At 52.7% G+C, this 22,717-nt stretch overlaps 1 protein-coding gene and 1 non-coding gene across 4 annotated transcripts; both read right to left on the bottom strand.

The window, feature by feature from the left end:
- Window positions 1-477: 477 nt before the first annotated feature.
- Window positions 478-21,697, bottom strand: AP1G1 (adaptor related protein complex 1 subunit gamma 1). 3 transcript variants are annotated; one of them, XM_044427650.1, is made up of 24 exons: window positions 21,440-21,697; window positions 15,310-15,513; window positions 14,099-14,223; window positions 13,287-13,428; window positions 12,892-12,988; window positions 12,108-12,184; window positions 11,480-11,488; window positions 9,952-10,047; window positions 9,747-9,827; window positions 9,531-9,629; window positions 9,160-9,215; window positions 8,699-8,812; window positions 7,574-7,714; window positions 6,708-6,762; window positions 5,557-5,679; window positions 5,380-5,469; window positions 5,136-5,263; window positions 4,284-4,388; window positions 3,562-3,703; window positions 3,161-3,290; window positions 2,920-3,012; window positions 2,230-2,390; window positions 1,842-1,940; window positions 478-1,548 (listed from the first exon to the last, which is right to left on the bottom strand). In XM_044427650.1, the coding sequence occupies exons 2-24, from the start codon at window positions 15,508-15,510 to the stop codon at window positions 1,453-1,455; spliced, it is 2,460 nt and encodes an 819-aa protein (XP_044283585.1). In that variant the 5' UTR covers window positions 15,511-15,513; window positions 21,440-21,697; the 3' UTR covers window positions 478-1,452. The 3 variants fall into 3 exon arrangements, with proteins under 3 accessions (XP_044283585.1, XP_044283584.1, XP_044283586.1); XM_044427649.1 differs by having other exon boundaries at window positions 478-1,554; window positions 21,440-21,696; XM_044427651.1 differs by lacking the exon at window positions 11,480-11,488 and having other exon boundaries at window positions 478-1,554; window positions 21,440-21,695.
- LOC123022432 lies at window positions 7,883-7,969 on the bottom strand. The gene has a single exon (XR_006414515.1). It is a non-coding gene; the product is annotated as a small nucleolar RNA SNORD71 (small nucleolar RNA).
- Window positions 21,698-22,717: the final 1,020 nt, after the last annotated feature.

Genomic DNA, 22,717 nt, shown 5'->3' with positions numbered 1-22,717 from the left:
GAGTCTCACCAAAGGTCTTCCCCCTCTGGAATGTTTGCATGGGGTCTCCTGCCAGAATTGCAGGTTCTCAGGCCGAAAGAAAGTTCCTCTGGGAAACAGTGTTGAGAAAAACCAAGGAACACTGTAAAAGCACACAGGCCACGGCCATGAAATTTCCCTAGCTTCCTAGCAATTCGCCTCAAATGTGGCCTAGTTAAAGGACCTTTTCACAAAGCAGTGGCTTGGAAGGGTCAGTTGCAAGTTTCAAATTAACAGGCAGCCTGCTGCATTTCTGTTCTTAGCAGTTGGAGTTCAGACCTAAACATTTAGGAGACCCCAGTCCCTGGATCCTGCCTTGAAGACCAGATCACAAGACAATCTGCACCTTAACAATTATTTCTGGACCTCAGTGAGGGCACAGTAGAAGCAATACAAGTGAGACTCTGAAATCTCATATTATACACACAGTTGCAAAACCATCCACCACAACCAGAAAAGCCTCATTAAACTGCATGGTCTTTATTTCAGTGCCAATAGTACAGATACAACACAAACGTCCCAAGAGAACGAATTCAAATGGAATCCAGGACTGACAGACTCAGTAAATGAAGAGGGGGCTGAGAGGGGGGAAAGCAGCTTTGCAGTGACTGGAGTCTCGAGATGAGTTTCTCTGCAGGTGGAGGGTGCCCCCTCTCCATCTCTAAGCATCTCACCTAGCAACACACATTTCCTTTCTGTCCACCCCACCATGGCTAACAGCCAATGACCAGACAAAAGGAGTCCCAAAGGTTGGGATGGGGCATGTTGAAGAGCGACTTGCAGGAGCAGTCTGTCTTGTCCATCATGATGCTTGCTTAGAGAGGAGGCACTGGTCAGAGGGGGCCTGGTGCAGCTTTGCTGCCCAAATCCTCCAAGTGGAGCTTCAGTCCTGAACAGCAGATCCACAGATACCCATCCCCTTCTTCTCTGACTCAAGCCCCTGCCCTCAGGGTGCACAGTCAAGCATAGAAAGGGCCCCCAACATCGGGGAGCCCCAAGGAGAAAGGGTCACCAGCATCCTTGGAATAAGTTTCCGACATGAACTCTGGATGAAAGTGCCTGAAGATGGGAATCAAACCAAAACCTGCCTCACCAGGGAAGACAGCAAAGAGGGAGAAAATGCTCCTCCCTTCCTTGTTGCTGGAGGGAGGGGGGAGGAGAGAGCCTGGGGCGCACCTCCCTTGCTCCCCTTTCAAACAAAGGGGGCTGTGGCTTTTGTGGTCTGGTGGCTCTGCAGCCAGGAGAGAAGAGAAGAGAAAGTGTCTTAAAAGAGATGCTTCGAGGTGAGCAAGGCCAGTTCCCCCACTGTGCAGCTGCAGCGGCTCCTCTTGTCAGCTCTCAGGCCACAGTGCGGTTGGGGGATTCCTGGAGTCGCCGTACTTGAACCAGCGTCCTTCAGCCAACCAGGTGGGGTGAGGTGTGTGGATCCAGAGCTCACTGCCAGGACTGAGGCGGGAAGGTGTTGACCTCTGCCAGGTCCTGCATTGCTGAGCCCTTGTGATTATATGTCAACTTGATCCGCATGCGGAGCTGTTGCTACCGAGGGAACAAAATGAAGATGCGTGAAAAACGGCACCCCCATCCAACCCATGCAGGCCTCCCCCCCATCGTCTTCAGCAAGGGAGGTGCTCACAGTGCAGCACCATTCACCCAAGTGAGAGGGACAAGGGGCCTCCGGGGCAGCATGGCCCTGCCTGAGAGCTGCTAATGCCAGGCAGTCAGGCTGAGCTTCTGCCCAAGCCCTGCTGCTCTTTCGGTCTCCATGGACGTGGCACCAGCCACGCCAGGCTCCTCCTGGAGCAGCAGGTCAGTCGCTCGCTCACCTTCTGGGGATTCAGCACTTTGATAACTTGTGTGATGGTCCCCGTGTTGAATGCTGGGATGATGCTGCTGCTGGGAGAGAGGAGCTGCAGCTGGAATGTCTGAAGAAAGCCAAGCACAAAAAGAACGAAGCGCTTCCACCTGGCTCCTGCTGCAGCCACTGGCGCAAGGGACTCAAGTGTCAGTCCCCGTGCCACAAAAGCAGGGAGGGCACAGCTGGAAGCCAGGAAACAGCCAGGTGGTGGGAGCACGGGTAGACCATGCATCGTATGTGCTTCTGGCCATCAGATTTTCTGGGAGAAAGGCAAGCTTTAAAACTAAAGCATTCTCGACTGAGTGGAACTTCAGAGGGTGACAAGAAGCCACCCCGCCCTGCAACTCTTGACCCACCTTTGGTACCGCAGCCTGGAAAACAAAGTCTGTCATGTCCAGCTCGGTGCTATTGGAGGCCTGTATTGTGATCACGGTGACGCTGGGATTGCTACTGGAGCGCTCAAAGGCAAAGTCAATCTTCAGGCCATTCTTGTTGTAGGCCGTGATGGGAGGGATACCTGGGGAGAGGCAACACCGCTCAGAGCTCCGAGGCCACCTCCAGCGTTCTCCAAGTCCCACCTGAGGCACAGTGGGCAGGAAGACAACGGAGCCCTGCTCCAGGCTCTGGGCTGCTCTCCCCTCCGCTCCGCCTGCACTGCCTTGGGCTGGTGGGTGCTGCTTTTTCTTTTGTTACCTGTGCATTCTTAGTCTGCACCTTTGCTCACGGCTTTAGGATAGATCTTCAAAAAGTTTCTGTACTTTTATATTTGATAAATATGTTTTATATATTTTTTGCTGATGGCATTAAAAAGTTGATATAATGCTGGGAAAAATGCATCCCAAAGGAAGGTGACTATGTAGAAAAGTGATGTGATTTGTTTTTGAAATTCTTAATATGAGTTTAAAAAGTGCGGAAACTCATGTGTTTTTATTGCTGCCAGCCACTCTGAAAACCGTTTGTGGCAGACAGGCCAGGATATGCGTTTAATCAGAAATGAAGCTGCTTCACCCGCTGCCCCTTGTGCAGGAAGCAGCCTGCACTCGTACCTGCAGCAGCCATGTCATTGAAGATGGGCTGCGAAGAAAGTCCATCCAGAAGAAATGGGGGCTGGGATAGCTGCGGGGGAGGTGCCGGAGGACCTGAAGGAGCAACATGGGGAGAAAGGGAAGGATCCAGCTAGCATCCCGAAGGCCCGTGTGGACCACTGTATGCCTCCAGCGGGAGAGGGGGGGCTATTCCTTCCCAGTACTGCCTCCAAGTGCCTTGGGAGATGCAAGCAACCCTCACCTGTCGTTGGGTTGAGATCCCCCAGAAGGTCCAGCAGCTCTCCACCTGCAGAAGCTGGCTTGTTCGGAGGGGCCGTTGTAATTATGGGCGTGATGTCATTACTCCCCAGCAGATCCAGCAGGTCATTTGCCTGATAAGACACACAAAGGTGACTACTGACACACCTGCTCTACAGTGATCTAGCACACAGGAATAGCCAAGGAATCCATCTGGTCTTAGGGGCACTGGGGAAGTAGGTATGTGGGGGGGTGAAGGGGATCGAGTAGAGAAAGGTGCTTGCTCTTGAGGCTGGCTGTGAGCTGCAAACGTGCCTCTGATGCAGCAGCTCCAATGCCTCTCAAACTGCAGAGGGGAGGGAGGACTTGCTGCCTCGAGACGGTGCATGCAGCACCTTCCTGTACCTGGCTTGTGGGCTGCAGGCCAGGTGCAGGTGGCTTGCTCTCCAGGACTGCTGGCTCTGCCTCCCCATTGGGCTGTGTGACATCGGTGGGGCCGTTGGTGGTCAGTTTCTCCATAACTGGCATTCTCTCAAGTAAGGCCGACCTGCAAGAAGACAGGGCAGTTACCCCATGGGCAAGCGGGAGCCAGCTCTTGCTGGCAGGGGGAAGTCGGCACGTCCCCATTCAGCCGCTCTCACCGGAATCCACACCTGTCCAAGGCCTGCTTCTTTGTTACGCAAGCTGGTCCTGCCACAAGCATCCTGTGGCACAGTGAGGTGAAGCCAGCCATGAGGCGCTGGTCCTTCTTACCAAGAGGCAAGAGGTGAGACCCGGAAAGGCCACTGGCATGCTCAAAGGCCTCTGGGCGCACCTACGCAGCAGCAGCAGCAGCACCCGCTGGCCCCCAAGGGCAGGGGCTTGACAAGAGGAGCGGCGCATCAAGGCGCCCAGATGCGAGAGAGCCAGGGTGTCAGGCATGACTCACCGCTGTCCTCAGCCCCTGGCGGCCTGGGCCCCCCAGCAGCCCTGAGTGCGGGGCAGAGCCACTTCCTAGCCTACCAGCACATCATGTCTGAGTTGGAGGCAGTGCATCCCCACTCAGGCCAGGCCCCTGGAACATGAACGGCCCGGGGGCCACGATCTCACCCTCCACAGCCACCCCAATAAGGAGCGCGGGCACCCACCTCATATGATCGTACTTCTTGAACAAGGCATTGTACTCCACTGCCCTCTGCTGGAGCTCCACATCAATGCTGCTGCCGTATATGGACACCACCTTCTTGATGCGACTAGTGATGAGAGAAGAGACTGACAAGCAGCAGAAGACGACTGCCACTCAGGAGGAAGCCCAAGTCAGCCCGGCCCTGGCAGCAGGTGTGCCCTCGCCCACCCTCTCCAGGTCATCAGGCAGCCAGCAGCAAATGCCGGCCTCCACAGCGCAGCAGGGCAGCATGGCTCTGTGAGCCAGAGACACCGGGCAGCCACGGCGGCCCAGGCCGGGAGGAGCTCCACCACGAGGAAGTGGCAGGTGGCACAGCCACGTGGTCACTCCTGGAGGATACCCATGTGCACATGTCTCTATACCTTGTGCCTGAAGCTGAACTGTTTTGCTAGCATGCCTGAGAGTGTATTTTCAAGGTTTCTGATTTCTGAGAATGCTTTGGCTATAGTACAAAGCAGAGTGCTTTGGCTATTGTATGGTATGAAATGAACACAAGCAGGAGGGGACTATAATCAAGCCCCTGCCCCATGGCTGGATTGCCCATAAGGGGAGTGGATGGCCCCTGTGATAAGAGGCTGTTGAATAAAAGAAACCCCTTGGGACAAGCCCTCTTCAATGGCGTCTCTCTCGGGAGAGCCAGGAGCACCGTGTGTGCAAGACAACACAGGACTTGGGACGCAGGTAAGAGGGCGCCTCATCACCTTGTCCCTGAAATGCCCAGCACCCAGCTGCTCTTGAGGACACAGAAAGCGAGGCTTGAGAAGCAGCCCCTCCCACGCAGAGTGCCTCCCGCTGCCGCCCAGAAGGGACTCACTTGACTGTGCAAGTGAACCGCGTGGACAGCTTCATGATGGCCGTGAGGGCATAGCCTCGTGTGGCAGACACCGACATATTGGAGACAAGGACGCTTTCCAAAACTTCAAGGACTTCATCTTCCGTGACCTGAGCAAGCCAAGCAACAGAAGGCTGAGAGAGGGGTGGGTGCAGAGCGCACCAGCTGAAATCTGCACGGCCTGCGAGTGAGCCGCAAACTCCCTCCCATCCTTCAGCAGCTCTACCTGGATGGGCTCTTCCTCCTCGCACTGGCCAGACACCAGCAGGTCTCCATACTCCCCTATACACCAGGATGCCACCTGCACAAGGGGCTGCTGGCCAAGAGAAGAGAGAGAGCACCTCAGCAACTCCGTTCACGTGAGCCCACCTCTCACTTGGTGGCTTCACTCCCCAGCACTTACTTGGGAATAGTCACCCAGGATGGCTTTGTAGAGCTTCTGCACCGTATAGGCATGCATCTCCACACTGTTGGTGATGAGCTGGATGAGGTTGGGTACAGCATCGTCACGAACATACCCCCCTGCCTGGAAGAAGGAGGAGGCCACACACATGCAAAGAGGTTTAGCAGTCATCCAAGAAAGCCAGGGAAGGCTACTCCAAGCCAGAGACCTGGTGGGGAAGGCAACAGAGGTTGCTCTGGCCATGCTGCTTGCTTTGATACACTGTTTATGCAATTATTCTCCCACCACAACTTTAGTGGCCAGAGTTCAGCAGCCACGTGACCCGGGGAAAGTGCCCTGCAACCTTTAGAAAGCCGTGCGAGAGGAGCTGGCTCTGACCTCCCTAACAAGGGAATTCCAGAAGCCCGAGGATGTGCAGCAGAGGGTTTTGCCCCAAGATGAGCAGAGCCAGAGCTTACACCCTAATCAAATGGCCTGACCCTACCCTGGTGCACACCCCTAACCCTAATAGAGGGGTGAAGTTGCACTGAAAATAGGATGATTTTGAAAAAGCCTTCCTTGAGTAGCTTCTTCTGCACAGCTCAACATTTCTGCCCATTCTAAACACACTCCAACCATCAAACCCATGCCAGGACACCTCATTTTTCCAACCCTAATCCAGTGATGGTGAACCTTTTAGAGACCAAGTGCCCAAACTGCAATCCAAACCCCACTTATTTATTGCAAAGTGCCAACACTACAATAAAACCTGAAAACTGCGGTTTTAGTTTAGAAAAAACACTTCACAACCAGTCCAAGAAATCCTTGGCAGCGCACTGACTGACCATGCGAAAACTCGGACAAGCCACAGCTAATGAGTCGTGGCTCGTGACGTCATAACCTGGGGGCTCTACTCCTTTCCGAGCATGCGCACGGTCCCCATGTGCACTGTTATCCGATGCTCGGCTGCTGGGGCGACTTGGCTGGCATGCCGACAGAGAGGGTTCTGCGTGCCCGCTGTGGTTCGCCACCACTGGTCTACAGAGTTAGAACAGCACAAGATCTCTACCTACCTAACAGGAGCCCACAGGAAGGTCTGGCGCTCGACTGGGAGCCCTGCTCACAGGACAGGCCCGCTGGGGAACGGAGGCCACGATCGCAGCAGCACTTACCGTGGTCAGGACTCGCATGATGGTGTCTATGTGCCAGCGCTTTGAAGGAGCATATCTGGAAAAAGAGCAGGCAGGCCTGTGAGGCAAGCGGCAAGATGCTCACCAGCCCCAGGAACCCTCATCTCTTTCCCCAGCAGACCTGCTGCTCAGCTGGCTGCCTTTGCAGTGCAGGGCAGAGATGCATTCCCAAGTGCAACCTATACCGCTCCCTCCCTTGATTGTATGAGAGGGAGAAGGAAGCCACATCGCTGGCCACTGCCACTGCTTGGCTCACGACCTGGTGCTATTTGGGTAGATCACCAATGGGACATCTCACCTCCGCTCCCACTCCAGTGGAGAGAGCACTGCCTGGGGAGTCCAACGACCAGTGCAGCTTGCTTAAACAGCAGGAGGCAACAGCACCTCTGCGTGGGGAGGGGTGAGGGCGGGCAGCAGGGCGAGGGCTCGAGAGACTGCCTGCCCCTTCACTGAGTGCAGAGTCCCAGCAGCCCCTGCTGCCTTTGCCCAAGGCAAAGGCATCTGTGGAAAGAAACGCCCTGCTGTTCTCGCAGGGGATCCCTCCTCACGTACCCAAGGAGCTCCTCAGGGATCCTGAGCAACAGTGACTGTGAAGCAGCAAGTAAAGTGCTCCAGGACAGGATCTGTGTGCAGATGCCCTGGCACTGAGTGGAGCTCAGGCAGCAGCTGCCACTGCACATGCAGCTGCTGGCAAGCCTCACAGTGGCCATGCTGGAGGCCCACGGGGTCATCGGCTTGCAGCTCCTGCTCTGCCGTCAGTGCTGAGCTGATGCCTCAAGGTGTTGCAATGGGGGTGCAACGGAGAGACTCAGAGGATGAAGACAAAACAAATGCTGTTGGTATCTCACTTTTCTGCTGCAAGAAATATTCCTGAAGCACAGTCTGCCTTGAACTCAGGTTCACAGGAATCCAAAAAATAAAGCAATTCCTTCATCATTCCTCGGATGTTGTTTCCATTCACGAGGGCAAAGCTGAGCTCCATTGCTCTTCTGCGAACAGGGGAGAGGACAGGACCCACAAGTCAGGACACCTCCCTGGCCTGGGCTCAGCACCAGGTGCTGACACGCTTACAGCACTCATCAATGCAACAGCCCCAGCAAGGCAGGGAGCCAGCAGTCTGGGAGACTTCCACTCCAGAGCTAGATGGGGGCCACGGGCGTGCTCTTGTCAGCTGCTTGAGTGTCACCACAGCGCCTGGCGCTCTGCCGATGGATCACTCTTAGGCTTCATCCTACAACAGCACCAGCCAAGGTGGCTCTGTCTGAGCCCCACGTGCTCCCCAGCAAAGCATCTGCTTACAGTCGAGCATCTCAACATTCATCCTAGAAAGCAGCAGCCAAGGATGAGGACAGTGACTCATCCAGCAACCCACCCCTTGTTGAGTGGCCAAAGCTAATGTAATGCTACAACGAATGAGGAACAGTCACCCAAGTGGGGCGCCTCGTACACTTGCACGGAGGTGGCACCATGCACCTATCTTGCTGTCATGGATGCCTCAGGCAGCAACTACAACCCCCTGTGGGATTTGAAGGAGCCTCCTTCCTGCAGGCTCCAGCCTGCTTTCCCCTCCCAACTTCTCTTGCTCTTGCATTCCTCTGCAGTCTTTCAAGATATATAGCAAATCACACTTTACATTGTATAACAGACAGAGTTCAATATTCAAAATTTGAAAGGTTTGTACAATGAGGAAATGTGTGTTATTTACTAAGAGGCAGAAGCCTATTTTCTGCTCCGGGGAAAAGGGGCAAGCAGATCTGCTGCGGAAGACGTTTGTGCAGCAAAGGGCCACGTTTGGTCACAAGGCCCGTGGAGAACTTCTTAGAGAAAACGAAGCTTCAGATGCAGTTTCTAGAGGACACATCAGTGTGTGTGAGAGAACACACAAATCCTAGACAGCCTGCGCTGCCTCCTAAGCACACAGCCTGGCAGGTCATGCCGCCCCCTCGCCTCCCCTCCTGACCAGCCTCACTCACCGTTTGATGGAGACATCCAGATCCTTCAGGCAATCCACAATGGTGCTCCTGTGCCGCTGCACAGCATTGTGGTCAGTCTGCACCGTCTTCAACAAGGATGTCAAGGCCACATACCTGAGAAAAGGGACCCTCTGTGTTAGTCTCAGTCAGTGCTCTGCCCTGGAAGGCATCCTGGAAGGCTTTTGCAGATAGCATGGCTGGGCGGCCAAAAGACATAAAGGAAGAAGGCTGTGCCACTTCCCCGGGTAGCTGAAGGAAGCCTAGCCAGAGGGCCTGGGGGGCAAGGGGGGCCCCACAGGCTGCACTCAGCCACGGCAGCCGGACCTGCTGCAGCAAAGCAGGAAAGCCAGCTCCCCAGCTGCATGTCCAAAATGGCCAGTGCTCCCCAGGGAAGCGTGGAGAGGGTTTAGCCTGCTCAGATCACAAAAGAGTTTCTACCCTGAGCAAGGTCTTCGACTTACCTGATATTTTTGTCATTATTAAGCAAGAACCGGCCTAGGATGTTAATGGCCAACACCTGCACAGTGAAAGACACAGACAGGGTCAGCCCAGCCACTGGCCACAGCAACCTTCAAAGCACCTGACAGCCCTGGCCAGAACGCCTTTGACCAGGGAATGCGTAACCGCAAGGACACTGGCAAGGGCTTCTTTGGAAGGGGAGGAGGACTTGAGGGCCACGGGTGGCATGCCACAACCTGTGGTTTCCTCTGCTTAGCTCCAAGAGTTCTGTGAGAGGAAGCGTGGCTAGTACACAACAAATGCCGAGCGGGCAGAAGGCCGCCTGGGTCAGGGTCCTCTCTCAGGGTCCCGCAAGCCAAGGGGACTGACGTACTCGCAGGCCACTCTCAGATTTGATGTCCATGATCGTCAAGACAGTTTCATAGAGAATGGCATTCCCCACGTTTTTACTTGTTTCAGTATTTGTAGCCACCTGGAACAGAGAGAGGGAACCAGCTAGCCTTACTTTGCAGCTTCATCTCCGCACAGCCCAAGACACCAAGCAGCCTGAGCGGACTGTGCGGCATGGCCCCCCACGCTCTCTCCTCACCTGGGCAAGGATGTCATTCATTGCCTCACTTGAGTCATCATCATTTCGGCCCAGAATTCTCAGTAGCCTCAGGATTCGCACCTGAAAAGGATCAGATTCACCTCTATTGCCAGCTGCAGGGAACAGAAGAGCCTAGGGAACCTTCCTCTCTCTCCTCATTGGAGCAACTGGCTGTGAAGGTTATACCCGGCCCCAAAGGCCTTACCTGCAGAAAGGGGTCACTGATCCCAGAAACGTCATGCTCTGGAGAATAGCCAGACATGATGAGGTTCTTCAGGATACGGACTAGTTGGGGGACAAGCTGCAAAGAACAAAGAGCTATCAAATTTCTGGTTTACAGTCTTGCCATGTTCTGTGTGGCTGCGGAAGGGCTCCAAGAGGACATCTTTAACAAAGAAAAGGCCTTTGCCAGTTTTCTCCTCACTCTCCAGTGATGGGGCTCTTGTAGTGCAGCAGCAGCAGCAGGAGAAGGAACAGCAGGCAGCAGCTGCCCAGACTCAGCACAGTGCAAAGAGGCAGTTGGCCTGACCCTGTCATGCTGCCAGGCAGAGATGGGCAGCTTGGCCAGCAGTGGATGGGCAAAATCTAACAGCTGATAAACGGGTTTGGCTTGGCTTCCATCAGCTGGAGATGCTGCCTTTACACAGGAAGCTTGGCAAGATCTTCTGGGATGCCAAAGTGAGGTGGATAGAACACCGGCCAAAGGTCTTCCCCACTGTAATGCACTGAAGAGGTGTGTACACAGCCTGACACACCATGGCCAGAACCTTGCTCTCTCTGAGTGTAAACTGCCGCTGTGGACCGGCAGAAGGGAGTGCTTCTCAGGGGCCAAACAGTCAAGCCTGGTGTAGCAGCCCAAGTCAATCCAGGGCCAAGAAGACTCAAGCAAGTTAATCTTGGGCTACAATTTCTTTCCAGCCGTACTGAAGACAAGTTTTAAAAGGGTTGCAAAGTACCAGGCGTACTGCCATGGGCAATACGAGAGAGAGAAAGAATGACTTATATAGAAAATCAGTAAGCAACTGAACTTCTTTAAATCGGTTGACAAGTTTTACTCAGAGCTGCCAGCACAGGTTGAGCTGCTACGAAGACTATATTCCAAATGCCTCAATGTCTGGGGCAGGATGGGGATATTCCTCTTAAAACGAAAGATGCTGGCCAGATGTGCTAAATCCAGGTAGTTTTTTCAAGGATTTCCTGCAGGCCCAGACTAAAAGGCCCCAATAGCTCATCTCCAGAAGAGGTTCTCTTGGGAGTCTGCGCTGGTGCACTATCTGTGAGGCAGCCTGCTCCCCCGTGCTCTGGCTCTTACCTTGCACAGGCTGCTGCCAGCGAGGATGGAACGCTCCAAAGGAGTCCACATCTGCCCCGTTCTGCCTCTCAGCACAGCTGGCACTTGCCCACCGCTTTCCCTTTGCCACGTTCTCTGCTAACTGCTCTCCCCTCCCACCAGCGGAAGACTGATGGGATCCAAACAATGAGCAGCATCCACCACGAGCCAGCAGATGCAAAAGCCCCCAGACACACCCCTCGGAGGTCTGTCCTGAATGTGGGAGGAGACCCTGGGGCCCCTTGCTTGAGCAAAGCTGCTGCTGCGATCCATGGCTGCTTTCAGCACTAATAAGCGCAATGGCAAGCATGCTAGGTGAGCTGCTGTGTTAGTGTGTAAGGAATCAACTCTACAGGCCCAAGGCAAGCATGCACTGGGGGAGAGATGAGGGAGCGCAGCTTACCTTTTCATTCTAACCCACCACAGCAGGATTCCAAACAGGCAAAGGGGACAAAAGAGATGAAGCAGGCATTAAGGAGAGGGGCAACAGCTCGCTGCATCAACCACCATCACCGCATGACTCAGGGCAGAAGGGCTACCAGGACAACCGCTGAGGCACAACTGCCCCGAATCTCCCCAGGCAGGACTTCCCTGGCCTTGCTCCTCCCCAGGCTGGGCCGCCGCTCTGTGCTGGCAATGCCAGTGTGGAGAGGCAGGTCAAGGAGGCCCGCCAAGGTGCAGCAGCAGCTCCTGCCTTAGCTCAGCTCTTCTCCCCACCCACCAATCACAGAGGAGTGTCAGGCGTAAGACAGCAGAAGCAGAAGGTGCTCAGCAAGAGCTCCTCACAGGCAGCAGGAAGCGCTGGCCAGCCTGTGTGCACAGGAGGGGAAGAGCAGGAGGGGATCCACGCCTGGGACCATGTGCACGGACTTCCCAGCCACAAGACCTCCAGCCCGAGAGGGCCAGGCAGGCACATCCTCCCCTGCTCCTCGGTGCCAGCGCTGGCAAGCACGGCCCTACATCCAAGGGGGAGGCCAAGCCCGCAGGGAGGACACACGCTGCTGTGAGGTGGCAGCTGGGCAAGGGCTTACCTTTCGGAAGTGAGCGAGCATGTCTGGGCTTCTCTCACACATTTCCGTGAGGAGGACAACGGAGGTGTGCAGAACACCTAACAGAGAAAGAAGACAGGAGCCCCTCCTGACACGACTGTTCCAGAACAAGGCTCCACAGGTGTAAGAGGGCTCCAGGCCTGCATCCTGCCACTGTCACTCTCAAAATCATCCTCTTCACACAGGCCAAAGGGGACTTCAAGCCTAGGTCAAAGAGTCTGGGCATTTTTACCCTCTGCACCCCAGGCTACAGTTAAAAGGAAAAGCCAGCAGAAAGGTGAGAAGGGTCGTGAGTCCCAAAAGACACAAGTTTTTTCTGTCCACCAACTCTGAGCCAGGGTTGGCCTTCAGAACCCAAAACAAAGCTCAGGGCCAAGCTGAGCCTCAGTGAGACAATACTGGGCTGGAAGGACAATGGGGCGGCCTGGTATGCTGCAGGGACTGCCCTGCAGGGCCACTCCTGAACAGACCCAGCATGGCTCCTGCCCGAGCCACAGCCACTTGCGGGAGCCCGCTCTGGGCTCGTGGAGCAGTGCACTAAGTGAGGCTGGCCGCTCGTGCTCTGGCGAGGAACCGTCAGCTCAGAGTGTCACTGGCCTGGGGCTTAGAGCACCGCAGGCCAGGCACTCGGCATGCCAAACTCCCCGGGTTGCCTCACAACATCCAGTCAGTCAGTGTCCCATCTGACTGGTAGACCATACACTGCTCTCCATCCCCTTGGGGAAAAAATGGTGGCAGAAGCCCACCCTCGACACTGTGACATTACCATGATTCTTCTCATTCAGCAGGTTTTTTGTGGCTGGCAAGAACATTTCCATGAGCTCAGGCACCTTCCTGATGACGTGAACAGCACACAGGGCTGCCTGCAGAAGACCAGGGAGGGGGGAGGAAGGTCAGCACACTTCAAGCATTTCCACAGAAGCAGCCCCAAGGGCTGTGTGTGTTATTGGCACTTTATTCTAGCCCTTGGAACTCTAAAGGAGGACACATGGACCGAAGCATAAGAGGAATAACTCAGTGCAAGGAGTCAATCAGAAGCCCCACACAACGATCTGCAGACACAGCCCCATTTAAGAGGAAGCTGGCCAAGATCTCCCTGAAAGAGAAAGGAAGGACCCATGCGCGGGTGAGCCCAAAGGACACCAGCCCACAGACGAATACCTTTTTCCTCAAGTAGGAGTTGGAAGTCTTCAGGAGCTTCTCCACCTCCCCTGCTAGGTCGCGGCACATCTCAGAGGAGCCCATGCAACCTAAGGTGCAGAGAGCCAGGCCCTGCACATACTGCGTGCTGTGGTTAAGGTCACTGGAAGAGAAGGAGCGAGAGAAAGCAGCTGTGCAAGGCGGGCCCAGGAATGAGGCACCCCCTGGTGCAGAGAGGGTGGCGCCTGGAAATACCCCTGAGCAAGCAGGGGGCTGAATGGCCCTCAAAGCAGCAGCAGCCGTCTAGGGATTTCTAAGCCCACCACCTACCAATGGCAAACACGTGACCGTGTGCACCCCTAGGAGGCCTAACTTGCCTTCCCTGGTGTGCCTTGAAAAGTCAGTGGCAGCAGAGGGATTCAGAACGTCTTGAGGCCATTTTCCAGGCCCACTTGCCCAGAAAGCCCTCATCCACAGCCAACGGCAACTTGGCCCCAATCAGAAGCACCCCAAAAGATGCCTTTCAGAGCTCTACAGAGCCGGGTCCAAGGCAGCGCATGGTACCTACTCCCACCACAAAGAGCCTGACTCTGCAAATCAAGTAGACTGTCAGTCTGCCAGCCTAGTCCAGGATAGTCACCCACAGTACCTGGGCTTCTCCTACAGACAGTGGGTACACAAGCCTTCTATACTCTGCCGCCCTTCTCAGAGGAGGAGCGTGGCCAAGGTGAACCTCACCGCTCAGCAACCCGCAGCAAGAGACCTGCCTTTGCAAGAAAGCTGCTAATTGCCACCCTCAGCGACAGTCCCAGAAAAAAAGAGGCCTTGCTTACTTCTTGATGCAGTTGGTCATAAGAAGGTGGACATCCTGCCTCTCATCTAGTAGAAGCATGGCTCCAAGGTACCCAATGCGCTTGTCTGTGAACTTCTGAGAGGCAATGAGTTTGAGGCACTCCAACTGCAACAAAGAACAGAGCTGTCAGTAGAACCGAGCAGCTCCGAAGACGGTCAGCCCAGCCGCCCCATTCCTTGATGCACACAGAGGCATCCAGTCCCTCAGGCACCTCACCTGCCCCGATGGCAAGGCAAGGGGTGTGGAGCCGGGAGCCACCGCTTTCAGGTGCTCCAGATGCCTCGAAGCAGCAGTTTCCAAGAGGGCTTGTTCTACACGCAGGAAAGCAACGGGGTGCACCTTGAAGCAGCACCGCTCCCCAAGAAGCTGGCTCCATGAGCTTTCCCAAGAATGCCTGGGGAAGCGGTTGGTGTTCACTGTGCCAGCCAAGAGGATATGCCATTATGTCCATAGCCTGCCTGATCCTGCAACCCTGGGCCAACTCTAATGTTGGAACTTTCTACCATCACATGGCAGGAGAAAAAGGTGAAGCAGCAGCAGCAGCACCACCACCACCACCTCAAGCCTGCAGGCAGGAAAGTCTGCTCAACATTCCCAGGCTGTTCAAGAGCTGCTTGCATACCATCTACACAGAGCTCAGTGCAGTAATTTGAGTCAGCTAAAGCTTTCCATCAACCTAATTAAGAGGCAGAGGAGAAACCCTGATGCCAACTTATTCATTTCATCTCAAAGGAAAGCAGAAACCATGGAAGAGAAGTGACCCACGCAAGCCTGCTCGTCACAGGCTTTTTGGATGTGGTGGCCAAAGCTCTGGATTGCTGTTCCACCACTTCTGAAGTGACAGGATCAGAAACCAAGTGTGGGAGCAACAGGACTGCCTCCTTCCATTTTTCCCTTGCAGACCCCCCCACCCACACACACACACACTTCTTGCTTCATGATCCCAAAGAGTTGAACTTTCCCCCATGCAAGAGTCCAGCACTTTCTGGCCAGCCCAGAAGCACCTCTAACGTGGCTCGAGGACACCCGAGTCGCTTTCAACAGCCAGCAGTTCAGAAGGATCTAGACCCCTCGGTGACTGAGCAGCAGCAGATGCAGCACACTCAGCATCCAAGGCTGGCAGCCCTGTCTGGACTACAGGCTGCCCCGAGGGCTCTCCCTGAGCTACAGGCACAAAACTAGGAGGCCCACCTGTCCAAAATGTGCAGGGTAGCCCAGCATGTGCATGTATAACAACTTGGCCACGTTCCGGCAACGATAGGTGTTGTCCTCTTCTCTGAAAGATGATCTGATAGCAGCACATTCTTTCTGGATCATTTCCCTTTCTTCTGCCTGGGTCCGTGCTGTCCGGATGGTCCGAATCAGCTCCCGCAGTCTGATGGGGGCAGGCATCCTCTAAGAAAAAGAGCACAGGGAGGAAAATTAAGGTGGGGGAAATCACCCTTTCGGTCCAGAGCCCCTGCAAACCTGTGCAGCTCAGCTGGCAGGGCCTCCTAGCTGGCCTGGGCTACATGGTCAGGACATCCTGCGGTGAATCCGGGGCCGTCTCAAATCACCAATCTCAGTTCACAGAGAGGGCACTGAGAGAGCAAGTAGTCTCTGAAACATGTAAATCATCCTGCAGAAGGTCAAACAACTGAAGGCAGAGGAAGACTGGAACCTCCCCTTATTTGTGAATAATTGGTTGGGGTGGAGTTTAGGGAAATCTGGTTTGAAGGAAAAGTCACTAACAGGGCATTTAGCTGGGAAAGAGGCTTTCTTACCAGTTAGGCACAGGTGGGACAACCCATACATTATCCAACTGCATGTGGTGGCAGTGGTGAGAAAACCTATGATGTTTGTATACATGGGTTTCAGAACTACATTCCTTGACTGCTGCAGCATTTAATCAGAACTCTAGAAATACAGGAATCTATACAATAGACCCTAAACTGTCAAAATGCCTATTTTCTGTTGTGTAGTCACATGCCCATAAACTGAACATGTCTTGGAAAATCTCTAGATATCTGTCAGTAAAAAATAGATTAGATCAAAGGGCTTTCAATTCTGGCTTGTCTTTCTGCCAACAACTCAGAATTTTTAGTTCAGATGCCATGTTGATCAACCTTGGCATGAGGCAGTACTGGGTGATTTAGCACAATGGGAGACAGCATAACTTGCTTCTGCTCACTCACAAAACCCAGGATTTTTTTTTTAAAAGTGTGTTGTGGCGGTGTGCAAACTGGGCTCTTAACATTTTCACCATAATTCTAAAGTATTTCATAAAGTAAAACTGTTCTCTTTCTTTCTGTCCGTCTGTCCTTCCTTCCTTCTTTTTTATCTTTCTTTTTTTGGGGGGGCGGGGGGAGTGCTGTTCTTGGAAAAACATCTCTCCCATCATTACAGCACAGCATGATGGGGAAATCTCCAGGAGGTCAGGGCATCCCCACAGCCTTTCCCTTTCCTAGGAAGACTCTGTGCTTGCTACTTTCACTAAAATCATAATGTGGGTGGTGGGGTGCAGACATCAGAAGATGGCTAAGCCCACTATTCAAAAGCTGCACAAACTCTTACTACTCCTTCCCAGACGTGGCCCGGGCCAAGATTTCAACAAAGCTGATTCTAGGTGGACTTGCAGTCCTTGCAATTAGCCAATTCCACCTAAAAGAGCATCAGAACAGCTGCAGAGATTCTTCCCAACACAAGGATCCCCAGAGAAGATGGACCTCTGGAAAAATGGCAGGCTTAGACTCTAGACCCTGGGGTTACAAGGATGCTGCGTCTAGCTAAGTGTAGGGTGGAGTTACCCAGAAAAGGCTGGGTGTTTTTAACCTCCCTGAAAAAAAAACCTAGTTAGCACCAGGTAAAACCTACTTGAAACATGCTTTATCAAGGGAAGCCACATTACCCTGATTTTAAAATCTGTTTTAGTCACGCATCCAGATTGTGACTGCCTGAAACAAAAGATTCAGAGATTCTGCTTCTTAGAGTTGTGCTACAGAAGCCAACAGAAATATTAATCTATGTTCTTCAGTAGCAAACACCTGAAATCTGTAGGCCTGCCTACATTTTGGTTTGGTGAATTCCAAGCAACTACTCAATGGGTGATGTTAGGAAAGAGACCGTCCATTACGAATGCTGCCTCTCACTACTTGTGAAACCCACCAGTCTTCACCTGAAAACCATCTGTTTTCCAATTTATAAGGGACTCTCAGAACAGTTACAGCGCCCCCATTAGGGATGACTCAAAGAGACCCATCTTGAAAGGTGGAGCCTCAGAAGCTGTTTCATTTATATGACAGAATTCCTTTGAAAACCAAAGTGTTAATTATATTAGAACATGCATTAGTCTTCAGTTTGAGATTTACCCAAACAATCACTACATGGATATTTTCTCTGCCATGTCTCAATGGGAGAGGAATAAGGTTGCAACCAGCCACTCATTTTTGCAGTTCATAGAAAATCTATTCCAATGAAGTTATAGCAGTTAAGAGAGATGGCAAATGTCTTTTCAGTTGCTCAAGAATTATACTGAGAGCTGGAGGTGTGGTGACCAGTACAGCAGGATCCTGCCCCATTCCTTCAGGCTCAGCCTCATGTGACAGGTACCAAAAAGGAGCGTTAAATCAAAGCTGTCTGAGACCCACAATGAGGTTCCCAGCAGTCTGCACTGCTCGCATGAGGTTTTCATCCTGAAACTCCGCTAGATGAAGGAGTCTGCCCACACTTGGGGAGGAGGTGGTCAAATTGCTTCCAAGAGCCAGGATGAGGTGCTTCCTGCTTGCATGGCCGGATGACTTAGTTTCAGGCAGAACAGATTCTGTTCTCCATCTCAGAACTATTCTGGTGGGCAATTCTGTGTCCTCTAGAAGTTGCTGTTCAAAAAAATTGCATAGGTACTAGAAAGCTTCAGAACTTTTCTCTCCACTGACTGAAGTCCACTATTATACAGGCCATAGTAAACAATCTGTGGCACTACATGCTGTAGCACTGACTGGTCCCACAAAGCACCTATGTATGAGCAGGGTATCAGCCTTGTGTGTGCATATACACTTTTCAAGCACTCACTGTTACTAATCAGACCATTCCCTTGCTGTCAATATTCACATGTACACAGAGAAGCATAGAATAGTAGAGTTGGAAGGGGCCATGAAGGCCATCAGGTCCAGACTCCTGCTGTTGCAAGACACCCGTCTGCACCATCTCACTTAGACGGCTGTCCAGTTTCACCTTGAATGTCTCTAGTGTAGGAGAGTCCACATATTTCTCTAGGCCAGGGGGCTCAAACTCATGGTCCGCGGGCCAATTGCCGGGACGGGCGGGGCATGGGGGAGCGGCCCTGAGGCCTTCAAAGCGCTGGTGGCGCCTGAGCCGGTGGCGGGATGAGTGGCCCACCACCACCACGGTGGTGGAATACTTGATGCGGCCCAGCCTCACCCAGACTCTACTTCCAGCGGCCCCCAGGTAAGTTGAGTTTGAGACTCCTGCTCTAGGCAACTGATACCACAGTTGTATTGCTCTGACAGTGAGGAAACTTTTTCGGATATCTAGCCTGAATCTGGGTTGTCATAACTTGAACTGATTAGTCCATGTCTTACCAGTGGGAAGAGATCTTGAACTTCCTCTTTGTGACAGCATTTGCAGTACTTCTAGAGGGATATCATGTCCCTCCCACCCTCCAGTTTTCTCTTCTCAAGGCTGAACATGCCCAGTTCTCTCAGTCTATGCATGAACATGCATGAACACATGCAAGAAAATAATTATGCTTTCCTTCTAGGTCCTTCTCCAACATACAGCCCTTTCCCCTGCTGAGAAATTTCTTGCATGCTCCTAGGAAATGTATTTTACACAAAATGAAAACCACAGGCTCATCCTGCAGTACTGAAGTTGATCTCACTTCTCTTCAGCTACATTAAGGAATGACTCAGAAAATCAAGCAAATATAAGAAAATCTTTTAGATCACCGTACATTTTCAGTATTCAGTGAAGTACAGTTTCCATAAGGACAGGAGATTCTTCCATATTATGGGGCAAAAAGATCTGTTTCAGACAGAACTGAGGCAGCAGGGAGTAAAGACCGATAAAGATAGGAACTGCTGCTTGAATTGTGCAGCAAATGCTGGGCCTAGGACTGTATGCATTTGGATTCTACTTTATGCTGCAAGGTGTCTTGAAGGAACATTGTTTGTGATATAAACCATAGGATTTGTTGAAAACTATCCACAGTTATAGGAATGATGAAAAGAATACCTTTGTATCGATAAACTCATTACTACTATTAAAAGACAACTTTCTCATAAGCTGACACTGTGCACAGATAGCAAAATAACTAAAGATGCAGGGCAGTAAGTGAACAGGCACATAAAGTTCATTTAATCGCTGCAAGCCAGGTCTCAGCAACCAGGCAACATTGGCAAGATCATGGAACAGCCCTATCAGAGGTCTCAGTCACCTTATCAAGGAACTACAAAGGCTTCACATGCTGCCTGATTTACTTCAGGAGCTTTAAGAAGCAATAACTCCATACCAGTGGAACTCTGTTCCAGCTGAAGTAAGCAAGACAACCTCACTGGGTTCCTAAGAACACCTTTGTTTACAACCACTTTCTCATTAAAATTGCTTTGAGTTGCTGCATATCAGGTGCTTTGTCAGTTCTAATTATTTACCTGATTTTCCTGTTGTTATTGGGCTCCACATTGTGATTGATCTTATTGCTGGTTCCCATTGCCTGTTACTGTTATGATGTTTTATATTTTTAAGTTATTTGGTATATATTGAGAATGTCAAAAGAAACCTTGAAAGGGTATGACCCTAGAAGGGCAGCCTACAATTTTTTAAACAAATTCAAGTACGTGTCCTGAGTCCCAAGAACTTCTGGAAAGAGTTGTATGGCTGAAAATACCAGTGGGTCCCAGTTTTCATGAAGACATTGTTTAAACTTTCCTGTCACTCAGCTTCTCTGTTCTCTCAAGTTTCCTCACAGCATCAGCTTCTTTAAGTAAAAAGTCCAAGCAAAGTGATCTAATCTTTACCTCCTGCTTTTCTCCTTCCCCATGAACACGCTAGTAAGACCACACAATTTGTATGCATGCAGTCAAGATGGCAGAAGGCTCTGCCTTTCAATAGTTCTCCTTCTGACACTTACTGATGTGTTTATACAGTTTCCCAAATTACTAAATCTAAACAAAGTGTAACACTCCTTATGATCCTTAACACTTCTTCACTTATGATCCTTAACACTGTTCCATGATAGCTAATGCTAATAGTGGGCTAAAGCCAAGGCTCTGACTGAAGGCACATGAGCCAACATCATGGGAAACATGGGTAACCTACCCCATCATCAGGGCTGAAGTGGCAAAGGTCCTACAAGAAATATGCAGTTCTGTGCACTTCTGAATGTTCATGTGCAGCTGCTTGATTTCTATAACACTGTGTGCATCTCTCAAACAATGTTCTAGAGTAGTTCAGGAAGTTGGACTGAGATGCTGCAGAAACAGCTCCCTTCCTGATTTTACCTTAGCACAAACACTTCTGACTGTGCCCCCTTGCTTCCTCATAGATATGGTTTTGTTAAAGTTATGCTCATGTCCTGGCTTTAAAAACAACAACAACAACGAATCCAAGGTGGTTTACATGGTCCTCCTTCAATCCATTTCATCCTTTCAACAATCCTGTAGGGTAGGCAAAGCTAAAGAGTCCACGACTAGACCATCCCGTGAGGTTTAGAGAGGAGTGCACACTTGAATCCGGATCTCCGAGCCCCTGCCAGCACTCCCACCACAACACCACTGGCACTAGATGAACTCAACCTTGTCTGGGAAGGAGCCCACTCAGGCCCTAAGAACGGGCAAGTTCCGCCAGGGCGCAGCCAGGCAGAGGACACCTCCTCCCGAGACATGCACAACTTGGCGGCGAGGAACTCCGCTCGCCCTCCCTCCGTATCGACTGCAGAGGCCGAGCCGGCGGGGCGAGAGGGCCTCCGCAGCTCCGCTCGGGCCTGCCTGTGCCGGGCGCAGCGGCACGGAGCACGCAGGCGACGAAGAGGACAGGAGTCCGCTTCCTGCCGGCGACCCGGAAGGGCCGCTCCGGGACGGCTGAGCCGAGCAAGATCCTTCGCGGATCGTGGCTGCTTAACTCCTTCCTGCGCCGACAGGCAGCCACCCAGCAAAGGGGCAATGGAGCCTCTCCCTTTCCCGTTTTCGGAGCTAGCCAGGCCCTCGACGGGGAGAATTCCGCCAGCCCCGGGCGGAATGCAGACCGGGTTTCCCCGGGGGAGGGGAAACGGCGAAGAAAAAGGGCCCCGAAGATCCGTGAACTGCCCATCTCCCCGTGCAGAACTTACCGGGCCGGGTCCCTGCGGCGGAGGCGGCGGCAGGAGCAGGAGGCTGGCATCCAAAATGGCGGCGGCGCGGCCTCAGCACCGATACCGCAGGCGGAGGAATTCTGCGACCGGGACTTGCTGGCTCCTTTCGTCCAGGGCGCAAAAGCTCGTGGAGTCCACGCGCCGCCCTGCGGCCTCCATTGCCGCCGCCGCCACCTTTCGTCGCTGAGTAGGAGTCTCGTAGCACGGAACTGCAGAAGCCAGCCCCCGGACTAGTTTCCTTGGCGGAGGCATATACAGTGGTACTACACCGGCAATGGGAAATTGCGCCGTGGCAGGCAATGATGACGTCAGACGCCTGCCTAGTCACCAATGCGGTTGTGCTCGTGATATCTGTCCGGCCCGATCCTGCTCGCAAATTTTAAGGTTCCGATCTGGAGACACATCTGCCTGGTAGACTGTCTGTGCCGCCGGAGACGCTAGACAGGAAGGCACTGCCCAGGTGTTTCAGGAAGCGGCTGCGAGCGAAGAGAATGTGTGCTTCCGCTACCTGCTGCATCCCTTTCTTGACCAGGTGAAGGGCCAACCGTAGCGGACCTTGTCAGTGCAGCCCACTGCGATGCCCGCTTAGTCGGAAGTACGCCCACTGTGGCTAACTGTGCCCTAAATGTGCAGAGCCACGTGAGCTTCAAACTTGCAAGATCTATCCTGTGAGTTTTTTACTTGATTTTTGAGGCCCCCACAAGGTGCAGAACAGCTCAGGCACGTGGACATGCTTAAGAATGAAGGCAGGGATGAGGCAAGTGTGCCTCTCCAGATGTTGAGGGAGTTTGGACTTCACTTCTCGGCAGTTCTGGTAGGACTGATGAATGTTGCACTACTGCAGCATTTGGAGGGGGTACACTTCCTTCACCCAGGTACTGTAGTCACAAATCCGTTTTCCCCAGTATTCCGTTTCAACAGCCCAATTTTGGGTTGGAAGCTTTTTAGGCGATACCACTGTCAAACAACTGGGAGTCAGAAACTGCTGATCTACTAAAAATCGTATTTTCCTGTGTATTGAACTACCTTTGTTTTATTTACCGCCCCAATGAAACCAGCAGGGAAAAGAGTCGTGCCCAAGCTCTACAAAACACGTTTTGTGAACGCAGACGGGACCAAAGGGGCCACAAGGGAGGCGCTGCCAGCCTACCTTCCCTCACACAGGGGCAGGTGGCTGCTGTGAGAATCCGGCTGTGCTGAGACCAGGCTCCCCACATCCCTCTGGCCGCCCTCCTCAACCCCAGCGGGTTAAGCCAA

The sequence above is a fragment of the Varanus komodoensis genome, unplaced genomic scaffold (assembly GCF_004798865.1).
Source record: "Varanus komodoensis strain SLA01 unplaced genomic scaffold, ASM479886v1 scaffold19, whole genome shotgun sequence".
In the NCBI taxonomy this organism is placed as follows: Eukaryota; Metazoa; Chordata; class Lepidosauria; order Squamata; family Varanidae; genus Varanus; species Varanus komodoensis.
Note: the sequence above shows the minus strand (reverse complement) of the source record. Positions and strands in the feature narration are given on the sequence as shown.

Coding starts and splice junctions, on each gene's coding strand:
- AP1G1 (XM_044427649.1), bottom strand. CDS start 15,510: ATGCCTGCCCCCATCAGACTGCGGGAGCTGATTCGGACCATCCGGACA. Junction 12,185..12,891: donor GCTGAATGAGAAGAATCATG/GTAATGTCACAG, acceptor TTTCTCTGTTAG/GTGTTCTGCACACCTCCGTT. Junction 5,264..5,379: donor AGGAGGAAGAGCCCATCCAG/GTAGAGCTGCTG, acceptor TGGCTTGCTCAG/GTCACGGAAGATGAAGTCCT.